At 42.3% G+C, this 18,366-nt stretch overlaps 2 protein-coding genes across 2 annotated transcripts in view; one reads left to right on the top strand and one right to left on the bottom strand.

The window, feature by feature from the left end:
* The window catches only part of FUCA2 (fucosidase, alpha-L- 2, plasma), a 114,090-nt gene extending 100,721 nt beyond the window's left edge, over positions 1-13,369 (bottom strand). Inside the window, exons 1-3 of the mRNA XM_009281566.2 lie at positions 13,304-13,369; positions 3,981-4,097; positions 3,284-3,432 (exon numbers count right to left, since the gene is read on the bottom strand). Coding sequence (XP_009279841.1) covers positions 3,284-3,432; positions 3,981-4,097; positions 13,304-13,369 — 332 coding nt within the window. The remainder of the gene's footprint in view (positions 1-3,283; positions 3,433-3,980; positions 4,098-13,303) is intronic.
* A 365-nt stretch (positions 13,370-13,734) lies between these two features.
* The window catches only part of PHACTR2 (phosphatase and actin regulator 2), a 51,925-nt gene continuing 47,293 nt past the window's right edge, over positions 13,735-18,366 (top strand). Inside the window, exons 1-2 of the mRNA XM_009281565.1 lie at positions 13,735-13,783; positions 14,021-14,188. Of these exons, the coding sequence (XP_009279840.1) occupies positions 13,735-13,783; positions 14,021-14,188 (217 nt within the window). The remainder of the gene's footprint in view (positions 13,784-14,020; positions 14,189-18,366) is intronic.

Below are 18,366 nucleotides of genomic sequence, written 5' to 3'. Positions count from 1 at the left end.
AATAATAATTAAAAAAAAATCTTTTTAAGGAAAACTGGGTTTTTTTAGGGTTAAAAGAGAGTCTTTAAGAAAATGTGAAGTGTGTCATTCCATACAGTGGGAGTGACCTCTGTCAGCATTACTCTGGCTAAAGTAGGCTAAACTATTCTTCATGTCTGTATAGGGTTTTGTACAAAGTAAATAAATCAACATATTATCTGATTCAGGACAAGCTTGAATGCATCTTAATGGTAACTAGAAGACTTAAAATTTCTCATTGGGCTACAATGACTGCTAACTCCTAACTGCGCCTGGCTCAGTAGGAAAAGGAGAGGAAAGGAGATGTGTTCCCAGACGGCAGTGCAGTGGTGCGTGCTGACGTAGTTGGGTGGGCTCAGATATCCCCCCACCAGGCAAACGGGCATCACCACTGGCACCGTTTGGAACTCTAACTAACGGTGCGTGTGGAAGCTAAGTACTGGATGAATGTTGTTAGGCTCTGTGATAGTATAGTGCTGAAATGCATTGGCGGGGGGAAGATGGGGTCTGGTATTTCTTCTGTGGGAAGTTGCTTTCAGACTCGAGAGATGCTCATCCAGCTCCAGCTAAAACAGTTCAGTTTAAACTGGCACATAGAAGTTCAAGTTGGCATTTTATTTTAACCTACGGATGCCAAAGATATATTTTATGATTGCTCAATGCCAATGTCTGAATGAGAGAGGTGTTAGAAAAGGACGTGCTGCTAACAAAATCATATGGACCTTTGGATAGCTAAAAACTCTTACAGATGCAACAGCTGACCAGGTGACAATGAAAAATCAGAAATCTGTTGTTCAAGCTGTTCTCTTTCGTTTTATACTTAGAGCTGGAGCAAGAATGGTCTTTATGGTTTTTGTTTGTACAGCTCTTGTCACAAAGAGGTCCTGATCTATGACCAGCCCTCTTAAGCACTGCAATAATACAGTCATTCATTATTAACAGAGAGCGGAGGAGGAGTGGGGACCTCACATACAGCATGAGACAAGCAAGTGGGGAAATGAAGGTATCAATTATGTATCTGCCGTCTTGATGATGCTCTTACAGAGTAGTTGTTTTCCCCTAAAGGAAGAATCTGCTGGAAGAGCAGATATTCTCAGTGCCTTCTCTGACAACAAGACAATGTCTCCCCATCCAAGGCCTCACCAAGCCCTTTTCTTTAGCCCTTTTCCCTTCCAGGAGGAGCTGACGCTTTGAGTCTAGCTTTGGACTAGCTTTGAGTAACGTTGCGTTAGTCCTGGACTGGTGCCTGGCCCTAAAAGGAGAGTGCTGCCGGCTCTCCCACAGGGAAGTGGGATCCTGGTTTCCAGCCCCACCTCCGTGAGTGTCTGCACCCCCGGGGCGCACTGCAAAGAGCGTGCTCTCCCTGCACGGCATCCCAGTGCACTGAGCCAAAGGGGAGCAGCTTTCTCATTTGCAGTTTGTTCCAACCAAAGCTTTTTGATTATCTGTGCATCGCTTCTGTAAACACTGATTCCGTGGAAAAGTTGAAGTCCAAAATGTGTTTGAATACAGCCTTCAAATCTGCATAAAGATAGTACTATAATTCCACTGGTTTTGCTGTAGTGATTTACGGTGCCACCAGCTTGCTTGATGGAATTACTATTTTTTATTGTGTAGGAAAGGGAACACGCTATTTTTTAAAGTATAACTGAATCTCATCACAAATTGCACACAGACCTGTCCTTTTACATGAACATGCCCCTGAGCGTCTGAGTTTAAACTGGCAAAGGAAGAGCAGCTGGGCTGACAAATATGTCAGCTTGTGTCCGGTTTTCCCCTCCCTGGGCCTAATAAAGAACAAGATACAGGGAATAAAACAGCTGTTTGCTGTGCAGCTGGGGATGAAGAGAGTAATGAAACATGATGCGGAATAAAAGTCAGCTGCAACTTGGCAACTCCCATTTCCTCATAGCGAAGGAGATGACTTAGACTGCATTCAGAGTTGTGATATTATAGGTACAGAGTGATATGAACAATTTTTACAGGCTGTGGTTTTAGAGTTGATAAATTGGTGTTTTGACTGAGAGGAACTGTGTTTAATCATTAATACTTTCTTCTGAGCATGTTGGAGTTTTATTATTATTGTTTATCCAAGCTGGTATCTAGCAACAAAGCAAACATTTTAAAGGCAGCTAAAAACTGAACTTAAAAATACACACAGTTTTCTCTACAAAGACTGCAGAGCTAATAGCTTGTACAAACATTTGCAATGACAGCAACACTCAGAAATTTGCTGGTTGGATTTAAAAGTGTCCTTGACCTACCGGCGGGATTCTGAGGCCAGCGGGGTTGCAAAAAGAAACTATTTGCTTCGGGTTTGACTTACACACATTTGGACAAGTGCAGTATGCTGTTTCCTGTACTAGAAAAAAGGTGTTGAAGTGGTGCCAGTCTAAAAGAAAATGTCGCTTTTAAAGGGCAGCACAGCGAGCTCTGGGCTGTCCCGTACGGGGGATTTAATTACACGACTGATCAAATTGCTCGTAAGGTTTTTTGTACATAAATGTTCTGTTATTTGTAGATCAAGAGCTCCTTGTTATAGTACTTAAGTGCGAGGAAGCGTTGGGATGGGAGCCCACAAAACCATACCTGCTCTCAGATGTATAAACATGTTAGTTGTGAAAGATTTGGTTAAAGGTACCAATAATAAAGGGAAAAGCACATGTGTAATGTTCATACAGAATTGTATTTAGCAAGGGTGCTGGGTGGTCTGGCATGAGTTGGGGTGGGATGGAATGGGATGGGGTGGGATGGGGAAGAAAGATGTGTACCTCCTTCCCCAGCTTCCTTCATATGGAAGAGGAAAATAGCTAACGGTGTTAGCACTTCAGGCGGTCATTGCTTCAGCATTGGATGTGGTGAAGGGGTTGGGGTGTGCTGCCGTGAGGAGCAGCTCTCACACCCGCTGGCAGTGAGATCAGGTACTGACTTTGTGGCAGAAGTCTTCCATCTCTTCCCAAGCTTCTCCCCCATCCCCTCCTGTTCTGTTCCTGCCCCAGCTCCACGGAACACCACCCAGCTCAGCCTGGTCAGCAAAACTATTTGCCTGACCCTCCTGTGTCAGTAGTAGGAACTGACTCGGTTTTAAAAGCCTAGGCAAAAGGTTATTTTTCTTCTGGCTCAGTGCAGTGACAAAGTGCAGCTTCACAAATGGTCACCAGCACAGTTGGTGGTTCAGCTGATGTTTCCGTCGTGGTGGTGTGAAAACAGAGGCTGAGATGACCAGGAACCTGCTCGTGTGGGCAGCATCTCTATGAAGCCATACCTGTGTGCTGCCTCCAGCGACAGCGGCGATGGCTTCTGGGGACGTATCCAGCGAGCTGCGGGGAAACGCCTCGGTGTCTTTCCAGGTGCACCGAGGGAACAGCCAAAAGGCGTCAGAGAGGGATCAGCAGCTGGGTTCTTTAGCCGGTGCTACAGGGTAGGCGAGTTGTTAGCGGAGTAGAACCCTCCCTCAGGATGATGCGTGCCTCCAGAGGAAAGAGCCAGCTGAGATCTGAAGCATCCCCAAGCTTGTGTTTGCGTAGGTATGGAGAGGAGAGGAGCTAGAAGCAGCACAGAGTAACTTTGGCCGTGCTTTGACCTTTTTGCTAGGTTTTTGACTCAGCTCAGATAGGAAGTAGCAAGGGCCATCTGAGAACTGAGAACCAGTGTGCTGGTTCACTCTCTGAAGGCAAACGGGCTCCTAAGAGGAGTTGTAGGTAAGCATCTAGACCTGCCTGGGGAGTTAGCAGCCTGACGGTATGGGGTCTGCTCAGCGGAGTTTGCACTAGACGACAAGGTTTGCATTCACCTTGCATCTTTCAGTTTCCCTTTCCCCAAATTCCTGTGGACTGTGTTTCTCGTATTGTCAGGTTCCTGGGAACGCTGGGGATGGGACGTTCCAGTAGGGCAGTGACATGGCGTACCTATCGCCTCGGCTCTCTTGTCAGGACGAGCCAGCACCAGGAACCTTCCCCCACCTTCCCTTTCCTCAGCGGGCACCGCTGCTGCTCAGACAGGGCATCCAAGGGCTCCTGGCCCGTTCGGGGCAGATGGAGAGTAACTTTGCCGCTAGCTGGAGAAGTGGAAACCGCTAGCTGGAGAAGTGGGAACAGGGCCAAAGGCTTCCCTGTGACATGCTTGGCCCGTTTTTATCTCAGCATCAGTGTTACATACCTATTAATTACTACAAAATTGTTTTCTTTTAATTGCTGTTTATTACCACACAGGAGAGGGGCCACGTACTCGCTTCAGTTTATTTTCATACTTCTAGTCACTATCTGCTGGGAAGTTTTACCGCTTGCCTGTAGCTAAAAATATTGGTTGTAAACTTATTATAGTTATTTTTCTCCCCCGTATTAAGGCTATACCAAGAAAAGTCAGTAAGGAAATAATTCCAGTTCTGTAGTTCTGGTTTTCGGATGTGACATTTTAAAAATATCATTACAGAATTTAACAAGATGAGTATGTGCAGCTTCCTTTTAGGAGGAATTACAAAATTATCCAAAAAAAATTTTAAACTATAAATAGAAATCTATATCATTGTAAGGATTTATCCCTTAATATTCTGACACAAGAAGCATTAATTTTCAATCCTCAGCTGTTCAAAGTAGTTTGTTTACTCTTTTATGTACACTGCTTTTAGTTGTTGTTTTTTTCTGTCCTCCCACATCTCTGTTACTGTGCCTGGATTTTTTTTCCCCCTGTTTTTGTGGAGAAGTTGCTTGGATCCAGAATTTGACCTTTGACCTGATGTTTCATATATCTGGAAAATGTAACTGTCTGGAAATTTTCCATTTGCTGCTTTTCACTCAAGTATTGGGGTTGAGAAAAAAGGAATAAGCAGCCTGCATTAAACCTATGATCCTTTTCCTTCTGGTCAGAGCCAGCTGTGTTCGGGTCAGAGAGGAGGTAGCAAGAAGATTTTTGGCCGGATCACTTCCAAATCTGTATAATGGGATTGCTGAGTATTCGCTTATTCCTTTCTTAGGAAGCCAAAAGGATGGAAGTTAAACATTTGGTTGAAGAGGAGGAAGTAGTGCAGGTGTTCTAATAAGGACTGCATGATGCCAAAATGTAAATAATCAATTTGCAAACACATGCTTGTGGGCATATTGCAAGCATAAGGTCAGGTCCTTATTTTTATTCAGACCTTAAGCAAATCGTAGTGTGTTTTGACACAAGAAACAGGTGAGAATCGAGGTGGTGTGACTGTAGAGGTATAACTGCAGTGCTTAATGCGCTGTAGAACCTCCCCCAGCTGACATGCCAGTGCAGATGTAGCAGACGAGCTCTGCACAGATTCCTGCATGAGAGGTGTAATTTAGTCAGGCTGGGTAGCCCTGACTAGCTGTATTGCTTGTGGTATTTCCAGTGTCTCTACAGAGTGCCCTACAACCATAACTTTGCTTTTTTTCTGTAGAATTAACCCAATGGGAGTGAAAACTATACCGTGAAGTAACTGTGAAGCTGCACGTTACAAGTGCGTTATCTGCATTTGAGTTGCATTAGCGAGAGACAACTTGTGGTAACTAGTGTGATAATGTGATAGTCTGTATCTTGACAAAACAACCAACAGCACTGAAGTTGATGTGATTATTGTGACCAGAAAAAAAAAAAAAAAGAGCAACACTTAAGGTAACTCTAAAGCAAAGAGGTCCTTTGTACTATACTCCAGTGAAGCAGCAAGCACGGCTCAAGCCCTAAAGTTAACACTGTTTTATTTACTGTTTCTTGTGTAAGGTAGTAGGAAGCCAAGGTAAAGTCCCCTCCTTGCTTGTTGGGGACCGGTGTCTTGCGGGGCAAGGGCTTCCTACCTAAGAGACAGATAGCTAAACAAGCTGTTCCAGGCTCTGAGCAAGTTAATCCCAGGTGTACAGGTGAGAGAGTGAGAACTAAAATAAATGCATGTGGGAGGCAGCACCATTGCTTGGGACTTTGCTCATGTTCCTCTTCTGCGCACTATAGAAGAGGACAGTGTGGCTGGGCATCCCTCTGAGCCACGCGGCTTTTTGTCTGAAATGTGGAATCCTGGGCATCTATGCTATCGCTTTCAGGGGGAGCGTAGGCTCCACTCCTTCCCTTGTAAGTACCTGTGTAGCAGCACCTGTGCTTTTTGCAGAGCTTAGGCAGGGATTGATCACGGGCAGAACGGAGTATGGCCTTTTGTCTCCAGGTGTAACAAAGCTGAATTTTCCACCCCTTGCAGTGTTTGACTTTCTGCAGCGAGGTAATGTTTTGCTTGTGGCGAGGTGGGTGTTACAGGGTTCAGCCTCCTGAAGCCCTTTCTGGACTTTGGCACTGCCAGTCCATGTGTGACTCCGACAACTCGAAAGGTGTTTGTACGTGTATCCTTGTAAAAACCTGGAGGCATTCAGGCAGTCGTATCCATTCCTGCCGTGGTTATCCCAGGAGGATCCCCTCTGGCTGTTTCAAGGCAGCAGCCAGCATCCCTCTGAAGTAGCCGCTACCCAGCCTGTTTAGCTCATCGCCAGCAGGAGGTCCAATTAACATTTTGCGATATTGGCAGTTCCATATGGAAACTACCATTCAGCCGCCTACATCTGAACTTCAGCTTTTTCCTTTCATTTAATTAAAACACAATCAAATCAATTAGCTCATGACAGAGTTTCCCCAAAGTTAAACTCCAGATGTATGGCAAGGCGAAAGCATTCAGATGCCAATTCATTGTGCTGCTTGGAGGTAGATTATAGGTCTCCCATTTGTCAGTTTATCCAGTGGGGATTAGTTGCATTTTTTTCCCTTCCAAGTAGAAAATAGAAGGGAGAAAGAAAAAAGGCCTGTCTTTCCATCTGGTTCTGGTTGGGAAAAATCAATATAACATTACAGAATTTGAGAGATTTCTTGAAAATGACATTGATAGTGTCAGAATGACTTCTGGTTTTTAATGACCACGTCAAACATTTTACCATGCAGTGTCTTGATTTTTTTCCAGTAAGCTCCAGGAATAAGCAGCTTACCATACTCTATAGCAAGTCGATGAGTTATTGTTCTTGTCACTAAAGGGGGATAATATGCAGCTGTATAAACATGTTGATTTTGCTGGCATAAAAACCATTACTTCCAACTCTGTGCCCTTTGGCAAGACTGTATAGAAAATCATAACACTGTCAGAAGAGGTTTTGAGGTCTTAATAAACCAAGTTGACTTTTGCAGCACATCCCTGCAGGGCAGGGGTGCAGTGAGAGGAAGACAAAAAATATCTGTACTAGCTAACCGGTAGTTAATAAGCATAGAAATAATTCAGACCCAAATCCACACATAAGGTAGCTTTGAACTGAAGCCATTGCATCTTCTGTTGTGTTTCTTAGTTCATTTATGGTTAGATGTGGCAATGCCCTGAGTCACCTGTACTACAACAAAAATGTTATCACGTATTTTAAGGGTGATGTAATGATACCATGGTAATACTGCAAGATACCCAATGCTGGTGAAAGTATTGGATGCCAATACTACCTTAGTACCTCGATATCGGTGGAGCACTTGGTTCCATGCCTTTTCCCCTCTTGGTCATGTTCCCCAGCAGTGGGGAGGAGGAGAGGCTGGAGGCAGATGGTTCCTTCGTCTGGCCACTCTGCACCTTGCTTTTCTTGACAAGGATCCAGGGCAGAACTGCAGTGCAGGTGGGTGAGTCTTGAGAGGCAAGTGGGTGGGAGAAGGGATTGCAATAGGAAAGGTGCGGCACCCAGAGGGGTGGGGAAAGAAGAGAACTTGCCACTCTGCCAGTACCGTCTTGTACTTAGCAGCCCCGATGTGAGAAAGAATCCCTTAAATATATATCCCAGTGCTCCAGCAAGATTAAATCAGTTGTGGAGAATGGTGCTGGTGAGGGGAGTAGAGGGACAGAGGAAAGAAAAAATGCTTCTGACTACTCATTCGGAAGGTTTAATAGCATTGCCATCCTGTAATACTTTTTTTTTTTTTAGTATGAGAAAGATTCAAGTGATATTGTACATTCTCACCTAAAGTACAGCGACTGTTTTTCTTGCAGAAGGCCCATATACATTGCATCACCCATGATGTATATGAATTCCCATATCTTTGTAAATGAGTGAACTTAGCTACCCGAGTACAGCATCACATTCTTCCTGGTGTTCTCTCTCTTGCTTGTGGCTGGATGGCCCCAAAACTGCATTCTGCAGAGGACCATGACTCCCACTCCTGGTTAGGGTGTTCTTCTTTGGGAAGCGAAGGATAGTAGATTTCAACGCTATTTGGTCGGGAAGGGGGAGGAAGCCAAGTCTTCCACCTACCCTGTGAATGCTCGAGGCAAAAGCAGGCTTATTTTGTGGACTTACCCAGGTTCAGGCACGTGGCACGTGCCAGGCTGTGTAGCGCTGTCAGGTTTGTGGCTGGAGCGTGCTGGTATCCTGGCTGGAGCTGTGAGGCTGATTTAGGCTGCCCGTCCGGCCCAGTCGCCGGCTCCCGCCCCATACCACAGCCCGCTCCTCGCCCAGCCCTGACACTTCAAGTGTTTGTAGGATTGTGCTGAAGACTAAATCACTGAAGTGATTAAAAATAACCTTTTAAAAAAGGAAAGAGGGCGGAAAGGGGGAGGCATTTTTGGTTGGGATCATTCAGAGATGTATTTGCGATAAAGCCCAATGAACAGTTGTATTTTTACAACTGAAGGGATGGCATATTTTTTTAGGGTCAGGAATGAGCGGATGGAAGTGCAGAGAAGAAACTTCCCAGGCTGACTTCATCACCAAAGCCACTCTGCTGTGATGGCAGCTGTGATGGCCTCCAGTCTGGGATGTTGTTTTACTTATAGAGAAGCAGAGATTTCAGATAGTTTTAATGTCATGAATTACGGCATCTGTACCTTCAGAGTCAGGGAGCATCTGATCAGAGTTTCTCAGGCTCCCAGCAGCACAACTTTTGACATACGCACCTAAATTCTGCCTTATTTCTTTTCTTGGATGTCACCCTAAGTGCTTTTTACTCCAGGATCTCAAGAATCTTCATGACAAGAATAAACTCATTAAATTTCACTTATTAGCATTGATTCCAGTGTACTTGTTATCAGCTTGGAGACTCCATAAGGCTAAATTAAAATGATTCATGTTTTTCATATCATGTGTTGTTGTTGGCCACACAACACAAAACTCTGTTTAAAACACCATTCAGATAAGAATTATTAAACAGCAATTTTATAAGACATTCCCTACTAGATTACAACAACGTCTATCTAATAAACTCTTTCTCTTTGGGACTAAATGTGAATGTGGACTAACGTGAGAAAGAATCTTAAAACTATTCAGATTCAGTAAAGGATTCTTCTACAGAAAAATCTTTTGAGTATACTCCTACTGTAGCTAGCTACTTAATTACTCAGGTTTGACCTTTTTTAAATCATCAGTGACTCAAATTACTAGTAGTAAACTACAAGCAAGGGATTTTGATCTGTTAACTATTAAAATATGGTTCTACTAGAAAAAGAATAGCATAAGGACATCATGGTGTAGGGTTTTTTCCCATATATCTTGTATTACTCCTAGTATTCAGTCGTGAGGTTAGGTTCTTCTACTGGCTTTCCACTTTCACTGCCAAGAGTAAAAATACACAGAAGTAAAAATACAGAACAGCTTATGGCATAAATGTAGCCCTCTTTTTCTCATCATGAAGTCAAAGCCTTTAAAAAATGGTCTTACTGCATTCCAGATCGAAAGGCCTGGAACGAGCAGAATCACAGCTATTTACTTCAGAGGAATTTATATTAGGCTTGCTTGAAATGATCTGATGGATAGTTTTTTGTTGCATTTTGCTTTTGCAAAGTTAGTTGTAAGTTCTTAACTGAAGAAAGTGTTAGTGTGTGTCAGTGCTGACATGTACGTCTCAGTGCTGAAGTGTACTGTGCCCTGGGAAAACTGTGATGAATTCGCACGCCTGCTTCAGCCGCACAACATCTCTAGAGATCATTCACAGCAGAAAAGTGTCTCCTAGGCAGCTACAGAGATCAGCGTTGCTTATTGCAAGTAGCCTTCCTAGTATAAGACGTGCTCAGGCATTTCCATCTTTGGGTGCTTATAGGAAAGTTGGGGTCATCCATAAACTGATCTAATCTTTGCTGGCTGCCCACAAGCTCGGGGAGAGGCTGTCCTTTTTCTATCCTTCATGTAGCTCGTGGCCTGTGCCAGCATAACTTGGCTTCACAGTGTCTCAGTTAGCGTTGGTGGTGGTCTTTTACAAGAAGATCTCTTCACATGACATCAGCATGCATGGTTCATATACTTACTCCTTATCCTTCTTATGTACACTTTTTATCCTTCAGATGTAAAATCTACACCTAGGGCAAAGGACTGGAATATAACAACATAAACTATGCAGGTAGTATAGTCAAAAGTCCTAATGTCAAACTTAATAATGATGTTCATTGAAGGCAATGAAGTGACTCACTGGCTGTTTGAAGATGGTGGGAAGAAGGCAGGACTTCAAGACACCGTACAAATAAAAGAATAACACAAGTGACCAAGCTCCTCTAATCTTGCTCTCTCCATCTAAGCTAAGCTGTTTCCTTTCATCTCACTGAATACGTATAACATTTATAATGATTAATAGAAGGTACATAAGCTCTCTGAGGTGAAAAATATACCGCTTTATTCTTAAATAGTACATGACCTATAAAGCAAAGAGTGTAAATCTTAAACATCAATTTCCTGCTGAGTGTTTCAAACATGAGGAGTAATAGCTTTTGAAAAGATCTTTCCATAAATGCTCTGGAACATCATTGCTGAAATAGGTTTTTTTTCTAGGCAGTTTATTAATTGGTAAAATGTGCTACCTTATGATTGCTTTTGAATATAAACAAGTCCTTTTTCCTAGAAATGTTACTTTATCTTAGATTATTTCTGAAATCAATCTATGATGTTTGGCCATGCTTATTCCTCCTTTCCAGATACATATTTGGGTCCTTTTTTCCAAATGAAGGAACTGATATAAGGTCAATGGTTTAGTAAATTCCCAGTTATGAGCGCTTGTTGAACTCACTTGGTAAATCAGCTCCTCATCTTTTATTGTCAGACGGAGTTAATGTTGAATCCTGTTTTCAAAAGTTGCAGTCTTCCTGAACAGAATTCTTCGCCACTAAATGGATCCCTTTTTCCATATGTTAGCTCATTTGAAGCAGGCAGATTTCTTTGGCTAGGATGAATATCATTATTTCAGAGTTAAATATTTTCAGCAGAGGGCAGAGCAGGGACAGATGCAAATCCATGTTTCTCTGTGGGGAGCTGTTGGAGCCATAATCCTCCTCCGTTCCTGCTGGTAGGCACTGGAGGAAAAAATTGGGATGAAGCTTTTGTGAAAGTGGTTGCCTGCAATAGACTGGACTCCATGACCCAGGAGGATTTGAAAAGATCAATGTTTATAAAGATCGTGCTGTCTGTCACCAGGGTGCAGGCTCTTCACATCAATAACCCAGCCTTTCTAAGCCGGTGGAGGCAAGGACATAGGTTTTGTCCCACTGCCTCCAAGGAGCAGGTAGCCTTTCCCTCTAATGAGCTGATGGACTGCCTCTGCCGGTGAGATAATGCTTGGCTCCTGTCCCAGGACAAAACTCTTCAGCCACCAGGTCCTGGTCTCTTTTCTTCAGCACTACCCTTCTGATTCTTTGGATTTACCAGCACAGATTTCACAGAGCAACCATGTCTTTCCACATCTCTTAGCACCATGGGAACCTTGATTGGGAGGGACCTCGGGAGGTCACTCAGTCCAGTCCCTCACTCAGAGTAAGACTGTTGCTGACAGTAGGTGAGGTCAGCCCTGGCTTGCCTGGCTGAGCCTCCAGAACCTCCCAAGACCTGCTCCAGTGCTGTGCCACCCACCTCCTGGAAGTGTTTTCCTTATGTCTAAGCTGACTCCCCAGCCGCAGGCTGTGGCCCTTGCCCCTTCAACTGGAATTGCCAAGATAAATTTAGCCCTCTAATCTTTGTAACTGCCCTCCAAGTAAATGTACTTCTCCCTTAGATCCACAGTTTCCAGCAGAGGCTTCTGTATTCCATAGGGTTGTACGACATATGCAGTGCCTGTAAGCCTAGACAAAAGTGCGACCCCTAATTCCAGGTGAGGCACCCCTGCAGAGGTCCTTCTGCTGTCCCATGCCTCTCTCTTTCTGCAGAGCTTCTCGCTGCCTTTGATGGTCTTCTCATCCCCACCTCTCACCCATCTTCTCAGGGTCTGTAGAGTGGCGGCTGGTTCGTTTTAAGGGAGTCTCAGCTTAAACCTCCCTAAAGATAGTCCTGTTACGTTCTCTAGGATGCACAAGTGAGGAAGCTGAGGTTTTATACTTGTGCAAGGGGTAGACGTATCCGAGTCCGTAGCAAAATCTTGGCTTTTTACATTTAAAGCCCCTTTGCATGCCTTTTTTCCATCTTACCTCCAGAAAGTACCCAAGGAGAACACTTAAATAAAAGCTTTACATTGTGATGCATCTGAATAACAGTAATTTATCCTGGAGAAATTTTCCATCTCTCTGTTCCATCTCTCTGACAGTACAGAATTTATTACATTTCATGGCATAACTCACTCAGATTTATTGATTTAAATGCTATCATTTTCATACAAATTTATCTCTGGTTGTAACTTCATTGAAGTCTATGAAGTTAAACAATGGATCTTTTTTCCCAGTACTTTATTTTAAAACATTGGAAATAAAGTTTCTTGGACTCTGATTGCATTACATCAGCTTTCTCACAGAAAAGATTTTTTTTTTTAGCATCCTGGATCAATCTAAAGTCTAGGACAAATATAGGACCCATTAAATGCCATTTGTCTGAGAAACAGAATAATAAGATTGCACCATGATGTTATGTGTCTGAATATGTATCTTTTTAGTAGCTAGGACACAGGACCAGGATTCAGGAAGCCATTTGGCAAACATAAAATTAAGCACTTAACAATTCTGTGCTTCATATTTTCCATCTGTAAAATGGGGACAGTGATATTTCCTTCTTTGAATAGCACTTTCTGATTTAATGATCTGTGATTATCATTATTACTGTTGACAGTGGCATCAACTCTGTTCTGAATTGGTTATAATTAGAATGTTTAGATGAATGAAAGCAATTACAGACCCCTTATGCCGCAAACATTTAAGCCTGTGATTAATTTTATGTACGTAAGTAATCGCAGTTACTTCAGTGAAGCTGCTCACGTGAATAAAATTAAGCACATTTGAAGTGTTTGCAGGACCACGAATGGAAGGCTCTAAGAAACCTCAGTTCTTAAACAGAAACAGATAACAGTAGACTTCTCAGGGAAATTTCCGGGAAATTTATTTTACCTGTATGCTACGGCATGTTGTGGAATGAGTCTTAATTTGGTTCACAAAACTCGATGTTACCGCCATCGATGATAAATATTGGCTTTCATATCACTCAATATGTTTTTGCAGAAAAGTAATCCTTTGTTAAATTTTGGCTACAGCCCAAAACCTTATTGTTAATGTTTTGTTAATAAGAAGCCTCACTCGCTGCAGGCTGTGCTGTGAATGACTGATTACCAGGGATATCAAATGGACCTATTTTCATTCCACTGCCAGAACAGTTATCTGTAGAGCTTGTTTAAGAAAGGATTCGTTTTACTCAAAAGAAATAGTTTATGTTTTTACATTGTAAGGGTTTAATTTTCTGTATGACAGCTAGTTATTCAGCTTTACCAAAGATAGGGAAAAAAGTCACCCAAATATGTGTTGAAAGAAATTCTCTGGTAGCGATGAAAAACCGCAGAAACGTGCAGATGTGCCAGATGCGTGTCGTGAGAAGCAAGTTCTGGCCTGCTGCAGCTGAGGCGCTGAGCAGCAGTGAAGCCCAGGGCTAGCTGACATGGGGACTGGCTTGTGACTGCGGGCTGCAGTCAAATGTCCTTTGGCTGCCTTCTGGAACAGAAAACACGTGGACCCACACACAACTTGTTGCAATCTGATAGTGGAGGAGTTTAGCTGTTGGGTACCATTTTGTTTTCCATCCTTCAGTTACCTTTACTTTTCTTGTTTATACAGTTGATGGTTTGGATAAGGCTTCAATCGCTAACTCGGATGGACCAGCCCCAGGATCCCAAACTCCCCCCTTCAAGAGGAAGGGCAAACTCTCCACCATTGGCAAAATCTTTAAACCTTGGAAATGGCGGAAGAAGAAGACTAGTGACAAATTCAGAGAAACGTCAGCAGGTATGTCTGTGGCTCTTTGGTGGCAAATAGTAGAAAACACTGTGATGGCTTTGCAGGGTAATATTTGAAAAGCTCTTGGAGCTTGTTAGATGGCAGGGATTATTTAGGCACAGTATTTGACACACAGAAAAACAGTTTGATCCTTGGCAGGGAAAAACCTAACCTTGTTCAGCTTCTGTCCTGAACCTATCACCAAAAATATACAGTTTAGTTGTTTACTATACATTATATATGATATTCTTTTGATGTTGACAGTACTCTTTTTTTTTTTTAACTAAGAAACACTAGGCTTTATATTACAAATCCTCAAATGTGTTGGAAATGTCTCTGTGTCCTCCTAATAGTCAGTGACTTGGATTATGAAACAAACCTTACCTTCATGGGGACAGCAGTTTGGTCTGTTCAGAGGGGAGAAGCAGACGTGGCTGTGCCCAGCAGAAGAATGAGGATCAGCTTTGCGACCACTGCCTTCATAGAGGCTGCTCTGCCCCTTCACTCCCCCATTGGCAAGGCTTGAAGAATGGTCTGAAATAAAATGCTGTGATTGAATTATATTCCTTCTGAAAAAGAGGAAGATTGAGGGCTGGGGTTCAGTTAGCTAAACACAGTTGCTTGGTGCCACCTGAGATGCTCTGGGGTGTCCTGGCTGCTCTCACAGAAGGTTCTGCATGGTATTTGCCATCCCTGTGCAGAGATCTCCAAAAAACCCTGGGGCATCTCAAGTGGCTGTAGACACCCACGTTTAGGACGCTGAATGCCACCCTGCATATATGTGTGTGTGTCTCTGTGTGTCACAGCTCTGGCCAAGCTTTCTCCAGAAAAATCCCAAACTTCTGTTTTGGGATTCAGACATTTGATGCTGTGCTTTTCTAAACTTGAGCCTAATCAGAGTCCAGGGAGCATCTATGAGCTCTTCAGATTCATTACCACAGTGCAAGCCCTCTGTCCCCTGTCTTCCGTGGCTCTAGGAATAAAACCAACACTAATCTCCTAAAGTGTCCTCAGTAGGTTCTCCTGAACTCTTAGGAGTACACTGCTTGACATTTTAAACCCATAGCAACCCCTGACAACTACAGCAAGGAACTCTATGGTTTTGCAGTGTAACTTCTAAACCATGCTTTATTTATACAAAAGGCAAAAAGAAGCCATCTTCTCTGGTGCCATCATCACTCCAGATACCAACTGAAGTTTTGGACAATCTTTCTGAGATCCTCAAATCCTTCTCTCAGTCTCTCTCTTCTTTTTTTTTTTTTTTTTTTTTTTTTTTTTCCTGGGTACCCTGCAACAAAACCCCCACAATTTCTTTCACTACTGCAATCAAAAAAAATCCCCTCAGTCTGCTATCTCCCTCATTGCTTCCAGTTTCCTTCAGCTTCCCCAGTACTTTTATCATAATGCTAGAGCAAGATTATTTCTAGTCAATGACTCCTGAATGTTCTGCAGCTACTGTTGGACGGGTATATGATTTTATATGCAGTGAATTCTCCAGAATAATCACCATTCATAAGCTGTGTGTACAGAGATTCCCCAAACTGTCACAACGTATTAGCATGTGTTAAATTATTATGCCAGTAAATAATAATGCATGTGTCATTTTGCAGTTATTTTTCACAAATTGGTATCTGGTAAATTCATGTTAAATACAGTATTTCTTATTTTGTACTGTCTTTCTTTAGAGGGCCTCAATCCAGTTTTACAAGCATGACACATCAATTCTTATAATACCAAGGCAAAACATGTGTTAGTATTTCTTTTACAAAAGGCAGAAATTGGGCACAAAGAAATGAAGGTCAGCATTTCCAAAAGTGCCTCCTTAGTTACTTGCTTGTACTTAATTTTCCTGTCTTGTTTATGATGGTGTGGTCCCTCAAGTCCTTTCAGGGGTGTGGAGAACCCACAGTTCGCATTGGCACTGACTTCAGATGGAGTATTAAGGACAATTTATCTCAAGGTGAGCACCTGAAAAACGGAGATGCCTAACAGTAGGTGTAATGGACAGAAAACATTAAATAACTTCAGAACTGTAATGAAAATCAAGCTTTAAAATTATGCTATAGATACAAATAGACAAACTTTGAGCCGCAAAATACCGTTTTCAGCTGCCATACAGCTACAGTAGTTTGTAATAAGGGTTGTTATCTCTCTCCCTGAACCTTCCTGCACTCATATACCTAGAGCATCAGAGCTAAGGTACTAGTAACATTACAGCAGAGTATGTGTAACGTTCTACATTCTGAGTCTCTGGTTTTGCCACTGTGTGCTCTTGATTGCATTTGTGCTCTTGCTGCATTTATTACTCTTAAGAAAGAGATAATTATTGGGAAGCAGTGTCCATCTTAACTACCTCAAAACTAATTTTCAAGTGATAATTTGTCTTCCCAGTTCTCTCAGCTGTGTCTGTTTACTTCCACTGCCTCCTGTGTACTGGCACTAGTTTTGTGATGAGCGGATCACAAACCTGACCCAGCTAAAAATAAATCCAGCAAAACATAACAAGAAGAAGGAGTTTTTACTCTTCTGCAAAGGTTACTACTTGGATTTGTGTCCTAGCATTGTGATTACTATCAATAAAACACGCTGAAGCAGAGAGGAAAAACAGAGCCACTCGTTTGGATGACTTCTTAAAGTTTAGACAACCTGATTTTTTTCATTTCAGCTGTGGTTTTGCAGCACTGCCTTTCAGGTCTGGAAACTAAAAGAGTAATGTAGACCTCCTTGTCTTTTTTTCAAAGTTAAAGCTTTATTTTGTGATCAGTCTTTTCTTGAAAATGGAGAGCACCAGCGTGCAAACAGAAATCCATAAAAGTTAGGAGAATTTGCACTACAAATTGGCAGAAGAAGAACAGAGTTGATGGTGAAAAATAAGTATAGTCCATAGATCATATAAGTGGGAGCTCTTTTGGTCAATTGAATACATGATTATATATAATTATGTATTGAAAAGTGGAAGTTAATTATCTGCACAATGAAGTATCTCTGTAAATGGTATAGCGGACGGGAAAAGTTCATTGCAGGTGGAGGTAACACTTAGTTGACTAACTGAAGTCCCCACTCTAAGTCCAGTCACAAGACTTTATATTTACTAGTCCTTTGTGGCAAAAAAGCAACTAACGCAATTGATTCACTAAGCGCTTAATGTGTCTTGTGTATCTAGAAGTATCATCTTCTGTACAGACTTTTAAATTATCCTGAAAAACCTTTCATTTTTTACTTAATTGTTTAGCTAGCATCCTGCTAGATAACCATGTAGTACATACTCAAGCTCTTATACAGTAAAGACTGCTATTGTATTTAATAACATAACGTAAGACCGCTAATAAAACACAAAACCATTCTAATGCTCTGAATTATATAAACTACAGTTCTTCAGTGCCTATATAGTTTGTGAAGAGTAAATATACAAAACTCAATGCATGTTTTGGTGTACAGAACTTAAGATGTTATACAGGAGGTTTGGGATTTTTTGATATTTTTTCATTGTTCAGTAGATTGATATTTTTCTCTTAAGGAGTACATATGCTCTATTTTTAATAAAGTTCTGTTTGTCCATCCTGCTACACTGTAAAATTCAATTTATTTGGGTGGAATTATACAAACATAGTGACATAGGGAATTAATTTCAGGTTTTTAAAATGTTTGTATTATTCTGTACATTCAATATATCAGCTTGTATTTGTATGTCCCAGTTTACATGCATTTTGCCAACCATCACAATATTTAGTGCTTTTATTTCCTTAAAATGAAACTCTGGGAGTTCTGTAATATCTGAAAATCTTGACTTTCACCTCAAAACCAGCAAGACTCGCTCACTAAGCTAGGGAGAAGGAAAGAAAGTAAACCTGGATTATATAGAATCATAGAATAGTTTGGGTTGGAAGGGACCTCTAAAGGTCATCTAGTCCAGCCCCCCTGTCATGAGCAGGGACATCTTCAACTACATCAGGTTGCTCAGAGCCCCGGCCAACCTGACCTTGAATGTTTCCAGGGATGGGGCATCCACCACCTCTCTGGGCAACCCCTGTCAGTGCTTCACCACCCTCAGCGTAAAAAATGTCTTCCTTCTGTCTAGTCTAAATCTACCCCCCTTTAGTTTAAAGCCATTCCCCCTTGTCCTGTCGCAACAGGCCCTGCTAAAAAGTTTGCCGCCACCTTTTTCATAAGCCCCCTTTAAGTACTGA

The sequence above is a fragment of the Aptenodytes forsteri genome, unplaced genomic scaffold, assembly GCF_000699145.1.
Source record: "Aptenodytes forsteri isolate BGI_AS27 unplaced genomic scaffold, ASM69914v1 Scaffold82, whole genome shotgun sequence".
NCBI lineage: Eukaryota > Metazoa > Chordata > Aves > Sphenisciformes > Spheniscidae > Aptenodytes > Aptenodytes forsteri.
The sequence above is the reverse complement of the archived record's forward strand: the minus strand, read 5'-3'. Positions and strand labels throughout refer to the sequence as shown.